The sequence below is a fragment of the Alligator mississippiensis genome, chromosome 9 (assembly GCF_030867095.1).
Source record: "Alligator mississippiensis isolate rAllMis1 chromosome 9, rAllMis1, whole genome shotgun sequence".
In the NCBI taxonomy this organism is placed as follows: Eukaryota; Metazoa; Chordata; order Crocodylia; family Alligatoridae; genus Alligator; species Alligator mississippiensis.
This window is the reverse complement of record NC_081832.1, coordinates 67,193,536-67,208,011: the sequence shown is the minus strand read 5'-3', so window position 1 is coordinate 67,208,011 and position 14,476 is coordinate 67,193,536. Positions and strand designations below refer to the sequence as shown.

Genomic DNA, 14,476 nt, shown 5'->3' with positions numbered 1-14,476 from the left:
TACAGACAGATTAATCGAGTCTGCTCCAACATACTGTTATTACAGCGTGGCAGAGCAGCCTCGCGGCACATTTATAAGCACCCAAAATTACAGAGGCAAGATAATTCAGTTTGCTACAGTGACATTATGGGAAAGAGAAATGGCCTGAAGCCACACCAAAGTTTATGGTCTGTTCTACAGGGACAGTGGACACACCCAGGACCCGCTGAGGGTACTGGACACTACAGGTGTTCAACATCTTTGAAATAATCAGGCCACTCTGTTTTTCACACTATCCCTGATTCTAAACTTCCCAGGAAGAAAATTTCAGATAGGTGCAAACCCTGCCCTGCATACATAGTGACACAACAATATAACCATTTTAGAGCTCATTAAACAGAAAAAGCTCTGTATACAGACTAAGCCTGCCCTCTTTAAGCAAAATCCCAAACTACTTCCTTTTACCTAAGCTCTGGGTCCCTGAACGACATCTGGATTTGGAATGCACCTTTTGTAGCCCTATTTAAATAGCAAACCAAAACCTGAGCAATCTCAGAATCAAGCCAGAAACCTGCATTTGCATGTGCATGTTTGTATATGAACAGGAATCCTTATCGCAGCTTGCAGGAACAAACAGGAAAATTATATGCACAAAATTCCACTCTTGCCCAGAGGATTTAATCAACCTTTCACCCTCCAAGCAGCTTCTCACAATCATGAAGATGGCTATTTGCCTTAGAGCCTATTTTGCAATGGTTTAGGTTGAGAGAGATATCTCAACAAGAGCAGCAGTGCTAGTACTCACCTTTGCTTAAGTGCATCTAAGACCACACATGACCTGCAATGCCTGCACCAGATCAGCCATCTTCAAACAAGCTGCATTCCCCATAAGTTTTCTGACTGATAAGCACCAGAAAGTATTTTGCTTTCTAATCTGTTACTTTCATATAATGGCTGGAAGGTCTAAGCACATTTATTAATGGGAGATTAGATAAACATTTTGTCCCTGTGATAGAGCATCCAGATAAATTTGAGCATGAGAGAAATGCCTGCCTGGACTGCAGTCTCAGTGGCTGTACAAGTAGCCAGCATATTGCCTCCAGCACCAGCCCTACAATATTTATACATTAAGAAAAATCACAATACTTTGGTAAGCAGTAAAGAGGGAAGCAGAGGGATTGGAGCAACAAGTCTATGGAAAGCTGTCAGCAAACTTCAGAGCACAGAGGAAAAACAAGTTTTGCAACTTCTTGTCTGTATATGAACACATAAGAAGTCTTTTTTTTTTTAATCCTTTTTTAAATTGTTTAAAAAAAAAAAAAAATCCGGTCTCTGGTTTTAAGTTGAATTAATCCTAGGAAATGGACCCGAGCCTATTTCCACTGGAGTCATAGGGAGAACTGCAATGGTGGCAGGGTGGGTGCCACCCCAGGACTAACTCAGGAACGTACAGTATGTGGAAAGAATGAACCCTGGAGCAGACGGACTCCCGCCACAGAGCCTGAAGTCAGTAGATGGACATCTGCTGACGCAGACTTTAAAGGTCAGGCCCCAAAAGCACCTACGACGGCATTTGTTAAAGACGTCGGCATACACTGAACTGACAACATGACCACAAATATTTATCGAGACCCAGAGCTGGGCTCTGATACCTCTTCCACATTAAAGAAAAAACAAAATGAGAAAATGCAGGGGTTTATCTGGGATCTGGACTGAATGGCCTAAATTACAAGCTCTGGACAAGCAAGGCTCCAAAGTCCATAAAAAAAAAAGAAAAACTTGCTTTGAGAAGGAAGACAGGCAGTGGAAACAGACTTAAACTCTGGGACCAAAAATGAAAGACATTTCCTCCAGGATGACCTTAAGGGATGAGAAAGTTCAGTATTTCGGCTGCATGTGAATTCCACCCCCTGCCCAAACTATCCAACTACCCAGAAGGCAAAAGTTAATACACAAGCTCATTTCTTCCTTGGTTTTCTATTTTTTTAAAAATGCCAAATCAGGCCAAACAGTAATTAGCCACTGCTTATTTTTTCAGTATTGCCATGAATACAGCCAGTATGCAGGCTCCTTAGTTAATTAATACTCACACCTCCCTGAACACAGCCAAGTCCCATCACCTTCCATGCTACAGACACATTAAAGGACTTTCCCAGGGTCATACAAGGGAACGAGAGAACTGGTTTGCAGACCTCTGATCTAGTCTCCAGTCCCCAATCTCCTCTTCAACATCTTGTCGGCATAGTGTGGTTTGCAGTGGAATAAGACATGGTTCCAGGCAATAGGAGTGACTCTTGGACAAGACAGAAAACAGAAGCTTGTCCCAAACCCACTGAGAGCTTAGTAGGCAATTTTATATTTAAAAAAAATCTTAGTAAAGCTATTTAGCATTTTAAAGAAAGCATCAGAAAACAAAAAGAAAAGAACTCAGAATCCTACCATGCAATTATCCATCAGCTCAATTCCACCGGCTGGATATTAGCCAAAATTAGTTGTTTTAGTTACTACGTAAAACAAACAGATCTATTTCCCCACACCCATATCCAGGATTTGTTGTCTGGAATGCCATCATCCAATTTATTAGTAAGCACAGGGAAGGGGCACTAGAAGGAATCTGAAGAGAGTCAATTTTGGTCATCACTGCGTTTTTTTCCAATTCTTAACAAGTAGCAATCCATCCTACTTAAACGACCTCCACAAATTATAATTTCCAACTAACGGACAGTTCAGTTTGGTGCGTGCTGGCAAGCATCGAGACAAGTGTCCCAGCCTTGGTAGCTAAGCTATACATATACATCTTAGCCACTTGGACCTGCACACTTAATTTTGCTACACATTACACTAATAAGATGCCCGCTACATGTACTATGGATCCAGGTCTTTAGAAAGCTACAGTGCATTAGTGAAAAATACATTTGAGGACTCAGGCATATTAGATTTTTTTTTTTAAATCATCAGCCTGAAAATTAAAACAGTAGAAGAGAAATTTTATGCAGCTCTGTGAAGGCAAAGAACAAAGTCAATCAGAGAGGTATGCTCCTAATTTTGGAGGAAAGCAAATCCAGGTCTCCAAGGCCTTAGTCAGGCACAACTCCCACTGAACAGTACACCCCGAGCAAAGGAAGCTGGAAGAAATGGCTGGATTAGGGTCCCCTGAGGTTAGCACACTTTGTTATGGAATACCCTTCAGCAATAGTTCAGCCAGATGCTTGGGAGAAAATGAGGTGAGGTTCAGAGACCTAGGAGACAGGACAGTAAAGTCTCTCAACTCTCCACCTGTACGTCTCTGCCAGATGTAAACTGGTTTGGAGTGATGCAGGAGGGATATTCCTGGTCAGAAGTCAGGATGTTTCATTGGAACTTCTGCTGTAGCCCTGACAGACGTGGAATTATAGATACGAGAAAGAGACTTTTTGGCTACACTAAGGAATTTCAATGTCTAAACAAAGTCACCCACCCAAGCACTGACCCTACCAGATTCTGTTTAGTTTGTGAAGTTAAGAGAGCTCACAGAACAAGAGGCAATGTGCATGCAGAAGCCTGACAGCTCTCCTTGTTGAGACAAAAGCCTGGACATGCCTTTCTAACAAAAATATACCTCTCTCCAGCACCATAGAGCATTGGCCACCCCCCTCTCTTCATCCTTTGCTCTATCCCAAGAGCAAACATCCTGGGTCAGAGTACACACCGTGACCTGCAGCAGAGAGGGAGGCTTCGATGCCTACAGCCCCAGTACGGCTCCTCTGTCCTCCTGAAGCTCCTCAGCTACAAAGGGGCTCTCCCACCACCCAGCCAGATTTTATTTGAGTGAAGATGGGCCCTGCTTGAGCTCTGGATACATTACAGCAGCACTAAAATAAGTATCTAAATCATCTAATCTTGGGAGGTAGGGAGCACACCACTGGGGCCCATTATACCATCATACTGAGGAAACAGGAAAAGCAAGGGCACTGGGAAGAAAGGCACAACCAGTTTCTCAAATGGTAGCTGGAGACAGTATGAGCACAGATGCCCATAAAGTAATGTAGCCTAAAAACACATTTTCCCTTTCAGCAATACTGGGGATACTAGCATCTGATGGTCACAAAACAAACGTTTTCTCAATCCAAACCTGAGAGAAGCAGTTATTCTTCAGGATTTTGCATGCTACTGCTTATCTAGAGGGCACACGGGGTTTCAGATGGCTCTAATATTCGCCAGCTCATGTGTTCTTCCACCCACTGCCTCTGAGCTCGCTGTGATTACAAGCGTTTAAAAAGGAGCTCTGAACTCCCACACGGAATAACACACTGTATCTATGTTACAGGATGGCTGGAAGTGCGTTGACAGAAACAGCGACACATTCTGAAAAACCCGTACTTCTCCAGCTGACATTTGTTCCTTGCACGTACAGGTTGAACCTGATGGTAGTGGTTCAGATGGGCTCGTGGTTTGATTACAAAGCTGGCTTCCTGCATGACCATGGGCCTGGCACTTGGAACAGTCTTTGGCTAGAAAGTACAAGCCATGGTACCTGCCCGGTTACCAGTGATCGCAGGCCCTGCCACAGCCTCCAACCCCACACAGACACACACCGGAGCAAGAAGATCTGGCCTGTGCCAGCAGAGGAGTAGACTGTGCCTTCCAGTTTGGAGTGGTAGAGCGACTGCTACAGCGCCTGCTTCCTGATCTGTGTCAGACTAGGTAAAAATAAGTCCCTGTTGTCTTCCCTCTCAGTTTTATTGGTCTCATTCTTCCAGATAAACCCACTGTGCCCAATCTTAAAAGTAAATACTCAAACTAGACCACAGGAACAGATTAGCCTTGTTCACTTCTCATAGCCAAATGCTGCAATGCATTAAGCTGTGAACACTGCAGGAGAATGCTTGAATCCAAACCAAAAAGCTGCTTTCCCTGGAATTAAGTCATGGAAACATTTCTGGAACTTCAAAAAAAATCTAAGTTTGGGGCCTTCATTGCCCCATCTACAGCCTTTTCAGTAACAACTGCAATCCCAACCTACGTCCCTGAAGCTAATATGGAGGATTCTCAACCAGGCTGTCACAAGATCCACGTTAAGGTGCTGCGAGGTGCCACGAAGTACTACCACCGTTAGGTGTGCAAACATCTATGCATGATTCAGAGGACAAACCGAGAGATTTCAAATAGGAAACCAGCGGCAGATACATTCTGCCCTGTTGTGCTTTCTGAATTCTTTGCAAAAGAAAAAAAAAGAATTGCTCTATTATTTTTCATAGTCAAAAAACAAGTAAAAGCTGGGAGCTGTCATTTTTCTGCAGGGTGCCTCAAGTCTAACTAGACAAGGTTCTTTGGGTAAATCTGATCTCTTTTATTAGACCAACTCTGCCAGGCTCTGGAATGGGCTCGCAAGGGAGGTGGTGCTCTCTCCTACCCTGGGGGTCTTCAAGAGGAGGCTGGACAGATATTTGGCTGGGGTGATATGATCCGTTCCAGCCCGAGGCAGGGGGTTGGACCTGATGTTCTGTTTAGGTCCCTTCTGACCCTAAGCACTATGATACTAACTCAAATAATTGGAAAAATTCTTCTTAGCAAGCTTTTGGTTATAAATACCCTTCATCAGGCTATGAAAGCAAGGCTGAGAACCACTACACTGGTGGCTTGCTTCTCTCTATATGCAGCCTGTTTATCTTGCTCAAATCAATGAGGCCACAAAAACCAGAGAATCCTTTTGATGGGGAGGAACTGGGGTATCCCAAACATCTGACTTTGGCTGGACTACATTCAACAGGCAGGGTAACACCAGGGATGTAGGAGAAAGCCCCTTATAAACAAACAAGCAGCAAAGGAAATGCAGACACTTCCCAACTCATCCAGTTGGGAAGAATTCTTCCGAGAAATTTTAAACGCTTTCTCCTCATGGCTCCCCAGCGTCATTCGCTACACACATGAGCAGATCACAAGATGACACCAGGGTTCAGTTTCTCCTCAGATAACAATCACTGCACTGTCTTAAAAGCCTGCCAAAACTGTACAATCCCACTTAAATGCAAAAAAAGTCCTCAAAAACCTACCACTGGAGATGGCATCACTCCGTGCAAACTGCAACAGTATTCCTGCCCAGAGCTGCAAGGAAGGACATTAGTTTCTAGTCAAACTACCAAAAAAACTGTCTGCTGATATCAGTGTGAAGGGACTTTTCAAAACCACAGATGAAGCTGTGCAACCATCACACTTGACATGCACATGCCTAATTCTCCCTCTGCCTGGCCACCGGCATCCACAAATCCCTAGTCCATGCTGACAGCCACAGAATTTGCCCAGAGATTAGGCATGACATTTTGGAAAGCTAAGGCTTAAGCCAACAGATGCCAGAACACGCAGTGTTAAAGTTGAACACCAGGCCTGACACTAGCTCTAACTCGCACAACTTCTGTCCTTTCCTCAGCTCCATATATTCTGCTCCTTTCCTTCAGTCGCTGTCCTCTCACTTATTCCCCTTCTACCTGTTTTAACCCTCCCTGGACCCACTGGGTTTCTCGGCTGCTTTTGCCCGTGTTTCATGCAGTTTCTGGTGCTCAGCTGCTCAGAGAGACCGGCTGTTGGACAGAATGGACACACCAGCAAGCTTCGTAATACTGTCACGAGCTGTACCCACATGCAAGCAGTCATGCGTGCCATCTGAAGCATGAGAGACAAGGCGGCTCAGGAAATTTATAATGAATTGGAATCTTTCATCTATAGGGAAGCCAAACCGGCTATGCCCCAGCTTGGCAGGAAGCAGAAGTAGCTGCCCTCTGATGGCTATTTGGTAACTTTTGTGAAATGAGCTTCTGGCCTCAGTTCCATCAAAAGGGGAGAGATCTGTATCATATGCCACACACTGCCTGTGCCATAGCTGTAGCCTTGGTCAACAGAAGACTTCACCCTCCAGGGCTACGAAGCCAGTATCTGTTACAAGCATTATATTCACAGAGACAAAAGCACTCTTGAGCGTCAACGGTACGATACTGCAGCCTTCTGTGGGTGAATTTTATTGACGATTTCCAACAGTACTTCTAGGGAACTGTGTTGAGTTGGAGGTATCCTGGAGCACTGCATAAGGGACGTACATAACTAGGGAGTTTTTGAACAGACAGATGATGGTACTAAGGGACATTACATTCTAGATGTCGGCTTCAACTAGTTCATTTTATTAGAAGGCTATACAACCCATAAAACTATCCAAATGTTTTTTTGAAAGTTAATTATTGGGCTTGTCTATAGCCCTTCCCACTGTACTACACAACCCCTCCCAAGTCTGAACACTTTTTTGGTAGGAGGTGTCACAACTTTTTGGTAAGATATCCAATAGTTAGGGAACACAGGCACACGCAGATCCGAGGGCCCTGATCAGGGCGACACAAGCTCTGTCCAACACAGCAAGAAGCAGAGCTCAGCACACTTTAACCACAAGATGCCCTGTCCCCTGGGGGCGCAGTCTTACATATTACAGCGTCTGCTGTCAATGCAGGGGGAAGTAAGTCTAGGTTCTTCCCATTTAACCCATATTAATCCGCTTCAAACCTGGGCAGTGCTCATGTCACATGTGTACAGCAAGCGAGTACTCTACATAAGTCTAATTTCAAATAGGGAAATGTTGTAACCATTTCATTTAAAATGATTCCATTTCTATTCTCCATTCCAAAAGGAAAAAAAAAATCCTGCAGCATCTACATTTTGCAAAAAAAAAAAAGCGCCATTCTGCTTTCATGTGAAGTTTAAAATAATTTACAAGTTTATTTTTCTCCAATTATGATTAAAGGGAATTTTTTCTCTCTCCACCCAATGTTTTAAAATTCACCCCCGCTGTAAACATGTATGCCAGGATTCAAAGCAAGAAAGCAGAGCTGAGGATTCTTGGCAAAAGAAGAGTTTACAGAGAACACAGTAGCACAATGAATCCTAAACAACCACCAAGCCTGAGTCCCATTTATTTTGCAGCATCAAAATGCAGAACACTTCTAGAGTCTGGGGAGCTACTTCATGTGGTGAAAATGTTTCCAGTCCCAAAGACTGACAGATCTGTCATTAGACTGTTTAATTAGAACGGCCTTCCGAGCAAGTTTTAAGCTTTTGACAAAAACAACCAAAAACAAAAGAGCCCAACTTAATGCCCAGCACACAGATTTCAGCCAGATCCATGCCTGATACCAGTTATACAATGTATCTGCTACCCCTCTCTGCCTCACCCCCCTTCCCAGTCATGTGTCACATTCATGAATGTACACAACATTCTTGATACACTGACTCAGGCACAGGTAGAACAAGCCCTTCCTTTAAAAACAACACAACAAGCCTTCAAGCACTCGGCTAATTTGCCTCTGGCTTAATTACTCTTTATAGTTTCATAGACTATCTGGTAATATCCCAACACACCTCCCTACCACTAACACCCAAACAGCAGCTCTTCCTTTAACTAGAGGTCTTAGCTCAGGGTTAACGTTCCCTTTCCATAAATGACTGCAGATCTGTCAGGACACACGTCTCCGTGCGCACACGCCGGTCAGGACAGGACACACGTCTCCGTGCGCACGCATCGGTCAGGACAGGACACACGTCTCCGTGCGCACCCATCGGTCAGGACAGGACACACGTCTCCGTGCGCACGCATCGGTCAGGACAGGACACACGTCTCCGTGCGCACACGCCGGTCAGGACAGGACACACGTCTCCGTGCGCACCCATCGGTCAGGACAGGACACACGTCTCCGTGCGCACACATCGGTCAGGACAGGACACACGTCTCCGTGCGCACACATCGGTCAGGACAAGTCGACAACAGCCTCCGTGCCCATTTTTGGCACCACAACAGCCTCCACAAACTATAAACCCTTATGCGAGTCGTGCCCGTATGAAAGCACACCGCGAAGGATACAAGAGACGGCGCGTCTCTCCAGGCCGCTGCAGAGTCACCCTTCAAAGACACTTCAGCTGTATCCACACCCCTGACACTGCCTGGACCACTTCGGCTCCTGGATGCTGTGTCAGCTCAGCCCAGGGCCAGGGCTGGGCGGCCGGCCGGCCGGGTGCAGGACGCACACGCACCTCACAGACATGAAAGGAAGAGACACCGGGCGGCTCGGCTCCGCCCGACCTGTTGCCCAGAGGCCTGTCACGTATCTTGCAGCACCGGCCTAGCAAAACGCAGCGGCCGGTCGGCCGCCCGGCTCCTCCGCCGCGCACCCAGGGCCGCGCCGCGCCGCGCCCACCCCCAGAGCGCGGGGAGGCCCCGAGCCCGAGCCCGAGCCCGAGCCCGCGCGGGGCCAGGTCCAGAGCAGAGCGGGCCCCGTCCCCATGCCCATCCCCGGGCCGGGCCGGGCCCGCACTCACGCAGAAGCGCTGCAGGTCCGTGGCTGCCATGGCCGGGCCGGACCCGCCGCTGAATCCAATATGGCCCCTCCGCGGGCTGCAGCCGCCCGGCTCTGCTCCGCTCCGCTCCGCTCCGCTCCGCGCCGGCGAGCGCTGCGCTGCGCTGCGCTGGGCTGGGCTGGGCTGCGCTGCGCTGGACGGGAGGGACGCGCGGCGCCGCCGGGCGGAGGGAGGGAGAGAGGGAAGCCGGGCGAGCTCCGCCCCGCCCCGCCCCGCCCGCCAGCGCAGCACCTGGCCCGACACCCTGGCAGGGGTGCCCCAACCCCCTGGGCTGCCCCGACACCCTGGCAGGGGTGCCCCAACCCCCTGGGCTGCGTCACGATCCTGTGTCGCAGCCCCCTGGGCTTCCTCGAGACCCTGCCGAGGGTGCCCCAAGTGCAAACAGGACACAGAAATAAACCCAGAGATTTCACACACGAATCCGTAGCCGCGGCTTCCTGAGCTCTTTGCACCAGAAGAACCAACATTGCTGTAGTATTTTTCTGTAGTCAAAAAACCAGCGGCCACAGGGGGTGATCTGTGGTTTGAGGAGCGGGGCCTGGAGTCTAAAGAAAAGGTGAAGAACTAGACGGGACTGGACTAGCCCCGTGCCCCGGACGTAGGCAGATCCAGGATGTTGAAAAAGGGGGTGTCGATACTGTGGGGCATCATCCCATATAACACAACGTAGTTTTCTCCAGGTAAAAAGAAACTACGTAGGCAACTGTGGATCGTGGTGTACACGGAAGAGGTCTGCTCGGGTGCCTGATGAATCCACTTGTACCCAGTCCTACAACCAGGACGCCAAGACCTTCGACGTATACGCCTAGGCAAGAGTACGAAGAAGTGGAGGCTGTCTGAGGCCACCCATCCCACCCCCACTTTGAACCATTTTTTAGACAGATCCAAAGGCCAGACGGAGTCCGGACGTTCGGTGCCTCGATGGTTGTGGCTTCTTCCAGAAACCAACAGATATGGGGCACTCCTGACTGCCTGACACCTCAGCAAGGGCACGTTTCTGCCGGAGTGGTGTCCCTTAGCCTTTCTCCAATCCAGGAGTAGCCACAAGGCAGTTGGGGCTCGGGGGCTGAGGTGCCGTATTCTGGCTAGGGCCTCACCTCAACACAGTGAATACATTGCAGTATTTTACAGGAGTTACCCTGCCACGAGTAGCCCCACCATATTGCCACCAGGCCCTCCAGTCAGATGCAGTTTATGGTCATAACTAGAAGCTTCACTTATAAGCAGGGATCCAGGTTTTCTATCTGAGACAGAAAAATGTGGTAAAACCCAGTTCTCATTTTAAGGATAAAAAACTGGATTTTCTCCTTTAAAGGAGAAAAATGCAAGTTAAGGCAGGTTTCCCCTTGCAGGCTGGGGTGCAGATTGAGGCCCCCATAGTGAGGGAGGGAGTTGGGCAGGACTAGGGCTAGGGCTGGGACTGCCACCCAGCTGGTATGGGTGTGGGGCTTGGAGCCCAGGGCCACGTGCGGCCGTAGGGCCCTGGCGGGTGGAGGGATCTAGCCACAGGTGGCTCGGCCAGAAGGGAGGAGGGCTGGCTCTTCACCAGTGCATGCACTCCTGGGGGAGAGTAGGGGGCAAGTGCCCCCCCCAGATTTGTGCACATGGCAGGGGTGGGCTGCCCGCTGCAGGCTCCGGCTCCCCACCCTAATGTCCTACCCATTGGGCCTCAGTGGCCCAGCGAGCAAGACCCAGCAGAGCTGGACAGGGAAGTTCAGTGCTGCTGCCATGAGCCTCACACTGCCATGGCAAGGTGTCCCCTGCCCACCCAGCAGCAGTGGCAGGGTGGGGAAGCTCGGTGCTGCCACCATGAGCCCAGCACTGTCATGCTGAGGCACCCCTTGCCTGCCCAGCAGCGGGGGGGGTAACAACCCGCACCGCTTCCTCTGCTGCTGCTGGGAGGGCAGGGCGTTCCTCACCACGGCAGTGCGGGGCTTGCAGCAGCGGCACTGAGCTTCCCCACCCTCCCCACCATGCCAGGTCCTGCCCCCTGGGCCATGGAGGCCCCCAGGGAAGGGCAGCCAGGCAGGGAGCTCTGCAGAGCCCACAGAGGGCGGGCAAACTGCATTCCCCACCACCCACCGACCAGCTCCGCTTGGGGCATGCCACCCGTGGGGGACAGAGAGATGGGCTGCATGCTCTGCTCCCCACTGGGGCCACAGCAGGTGCTGCCTCCCGTGGGTGGCAGCCAGAGCTCAGGCACTGCTGCGGGGAACAGGGGGCTGGGGACACAAGTCCCTGGCTCCATAGCCCTGGCAGCTGGAGGCCTGCTCCAGCAGGGCCGGGGGGGCGGGGAGCAATGGCATGGGCAGGGCACCAGCATACCAGGGCTGCTCAGTACCAGAAAGCAGTATGGGGGAGGATAGCTGCAACTGGACCCGCATCCTGGTGAGCAAAGGGGGTAGGGAGAGCTCTGATTTTTCATGATAAAAAACCCAAAATCAAACATTAACATTTATAGGTATTTAGAATTTATTTTACTATAGTGATTGGGGCACTGGTAGGCTTCCAAATTGCTTTAAAACTGTAAATATATCAATAAAACATTGTGCTCAACTCATACCTATATATATAGTGGTGTTTCATTTTAAGCATGGATTCTGGGGGTTTTAATCAGAGAGCTTGTAATTTTTATCAGGGGATTTGTCATTTTTAAACAAAGAAAACCAGGATCCCTGAAGCTAGGCTTCTAGGGCTGTATTATTCAGTTTAAGATCACAGCAAAAACAAATATAAAACTTTCTTGGCATGAATTCAAAACAGTCTGCAAGGTGGTGAAATAGAAGCTACATTACCAGGAGCAGCTAACAGCAGAATTGCAGAAGAAAGGCTAGCTCCATTAGTGAAACATCAAGACCATTGAAAAGGAGAGAGGGGCATTAATGCCTTTGGAAAGAAGTGTTCAGAAGGAATTAGGTAGGTTTTAATGAGCCATGAATTCAACCAATGCTTTCACTGCTGCCTGAACTGAAATGTTGCTGCCATTACCAAGCAGTTGATTTTAAACTTTGGGTGGAGCAAGAATCAAAGTGGAGATGCAACTGCACCAGTGTACCCTCCTCTGGATCCACCCTGACCCCGGAGTAACGTTCTGACTTCTCCAGAAGGAATTTTACAACAGAGTCTTTCCTCCAGATGAAGCATCGTGTGTCCTTTCCTCTTTACCTCCAGAAAAAACACCAATACTCCGGTGTAAATGGAGTGTCCACACCCCAAGATGGGCTGTACCTCTAGGACAGTGCTGGTCTATCCTGAGATGAATGGTGAAATACTTCCTTAGCAGAGCTGTAATCACGATATAAGGTGATCTCAGGAGGCCTTCCAGGATGATCAAGAAAAGCCTGTGGATTGTAGATGAATTAGAAAAGTCAATATTTAAAAAGCAGGTGTTTTCTGCTTTAACTCTCCTGGAGCTGGTGTCCCCTTACAACAACAGAGGGAGCTATCCCATACTTGGTATGACAGGATATACTACAGCATGCTCCTGTCAAACGCTGCTGGAAGCATAAAGGAGGCTCTTGTATGCTACTGTAGTGAAGCAAGCAGGAGATGAAAGAATATAGTCCGCTTACAGCAAAGACAGTGGCCAGCAACCCTTAAAAGCTGGATTGGCCCAATTTGGGTCAGAGACAGAGAGGAGGGCACCTGCTAGCACCCAGCCACTGCCACTGCTTTTCCCCACGGCCACCCAGGAAAAGCACCTGCCATTGGTGCTGTTCCTTGCAGTGACATGGGAATGCAATGGCTGCTGAAGCCCCCCCCCACCAAATGCCGTGTCTGTGGGCTGGATCAAATGGCTTCGTGAGGTAGATCTAGCCTGCTGAACCCAAATATAGGGTAACTCTCTTCACTGGGGCCTCCCGCTGCATCTTCTCTATCTAGATTTTGCTCAGTCGTAAATTGTTTGTATTGCTGTCTTTTGCAGACGTGAGTCTCAATGCTTAACAAATATTACATTGTGTAATTGTATTACAGTTGATTCTGGTAGCACTGATTATTATTAAGATTGCGCAACAACTACCCACTACAAAGCCTTGTTTACAGTTGCTCATAACTGTGGCAAACTGTCATCGTTTGGGATGACATTTTCTCATGCCAGGTGTCAGCCTGAAGGCAATTTTTACTAGAAATTTCAGCAAAAAACAGTCCAACCATTTCCAAGAAGAAGCCACTGGGAAAATGGCACAGTGCTGAGGCCCTTCCTTTGCAAGCTTTGACACCCCCAGTTTTGGAAGCTGGGTCTGACACTGACAGAGGAACAGCTGTTGCATGAGGGTGGTGTCTTTTGATGTTTACCAGAAGATCAACCCAAATTTAGCCAACTTTAAACCTTTGAAAAATGACTGCTGGCACATATGAAGTAGAAACAATTTAAACTTTTGAAACTGAATTCCCAGATTCCATCAACATTGAATACGGTCCAGCTCAGGTCTGAGTAGCACCTTCCTTGCCATTAAAATCCTGGTCGGCTGAAGGTCTGGGATCCTAACTGAGAGCAAGGAAGTAGTCTCTCCCAAGGGCAACATGCAGGGAGTCACGTGGGTGCATGTGCACCCCTGAGCATGGCGGTGCACCCCCTGCAAAAACGCACCACCAGCACTATTGGTGGTGCCTGCGGGTGGTCGCCACTCACCACCCTGGTGTATGCGGGAGGTTCGCAATTCCCACTGGCTGCTGTTGACACTGCCAGTGGCAGCTGCGGGCGGTCACTGACCCTTGTTCGGTGCTCGCCACTCCCCCCGCCCCCCACCGCCAACAGCACCGGCGGAGTCTGCAGGAGCTCCCCCACTTACCACCGCCACGGTCCCAGCCGCCGCACTCCACCGCCACCGTGCCCCGCCAGCCACTGGGGCCATTCATGGTCTCTCCTGTACTCTCAGCAACCCCTGATGTGGGGCCCAGGCAGTGTGGGTGAAGCTGCCTGACCTGAATGCAGAAGGGGTGAAAGGGCAGTCATGTGGTGGCAGTGGGAGTCAGTTGGGACAAGAAGTGTATTTTGGGAGAGAGCATGGAAACTAGGGCTTGGAGCTAAGACTGGCACTGAGAATCAGAGGGGTACAGAAAAGATGGAGGGGAGACTGAAAACAAGGCTGTGAGCAAATCAGTAGGGGTGCACCGATAAAGGTTT

General features: G+C 49.0%; 1 protein-coding gene across 4 annotated transcripts in view; it reads right to left on the bottom strand.

Annotated features, from left to right (window-relative positions):
* The window catches only part of SEPTIN8 (septin 8), a 63,860-nt gene extending 54,350 nt beyond the window's left edge, over window positions 1–9,510 (bottom strand). For 2 of the 4 annotated variants that reach the window (XM_059733541.1, XM_019478383.2), the window contains exon 1: window positions 9,310–9,510. In XM_059733541.1, coding sequence (XP_059589524.1) covers window positions 9,310–9,339 — 30 coding nt within the window. In that variant the 5' untranslated portion in view covers window positions 9,340–9,510. Of the gene's footprint in view, window positions 1–9,024; window positions 9,105–9,309 lie in introns of those variants that run through there. The other 2 variants (XM_014597568.3, XM_059733543.1) reach the window with 2 other exon arrangements.
* Window positions 9,511–14,476: the final 4,966 nt, after the last annotated feature.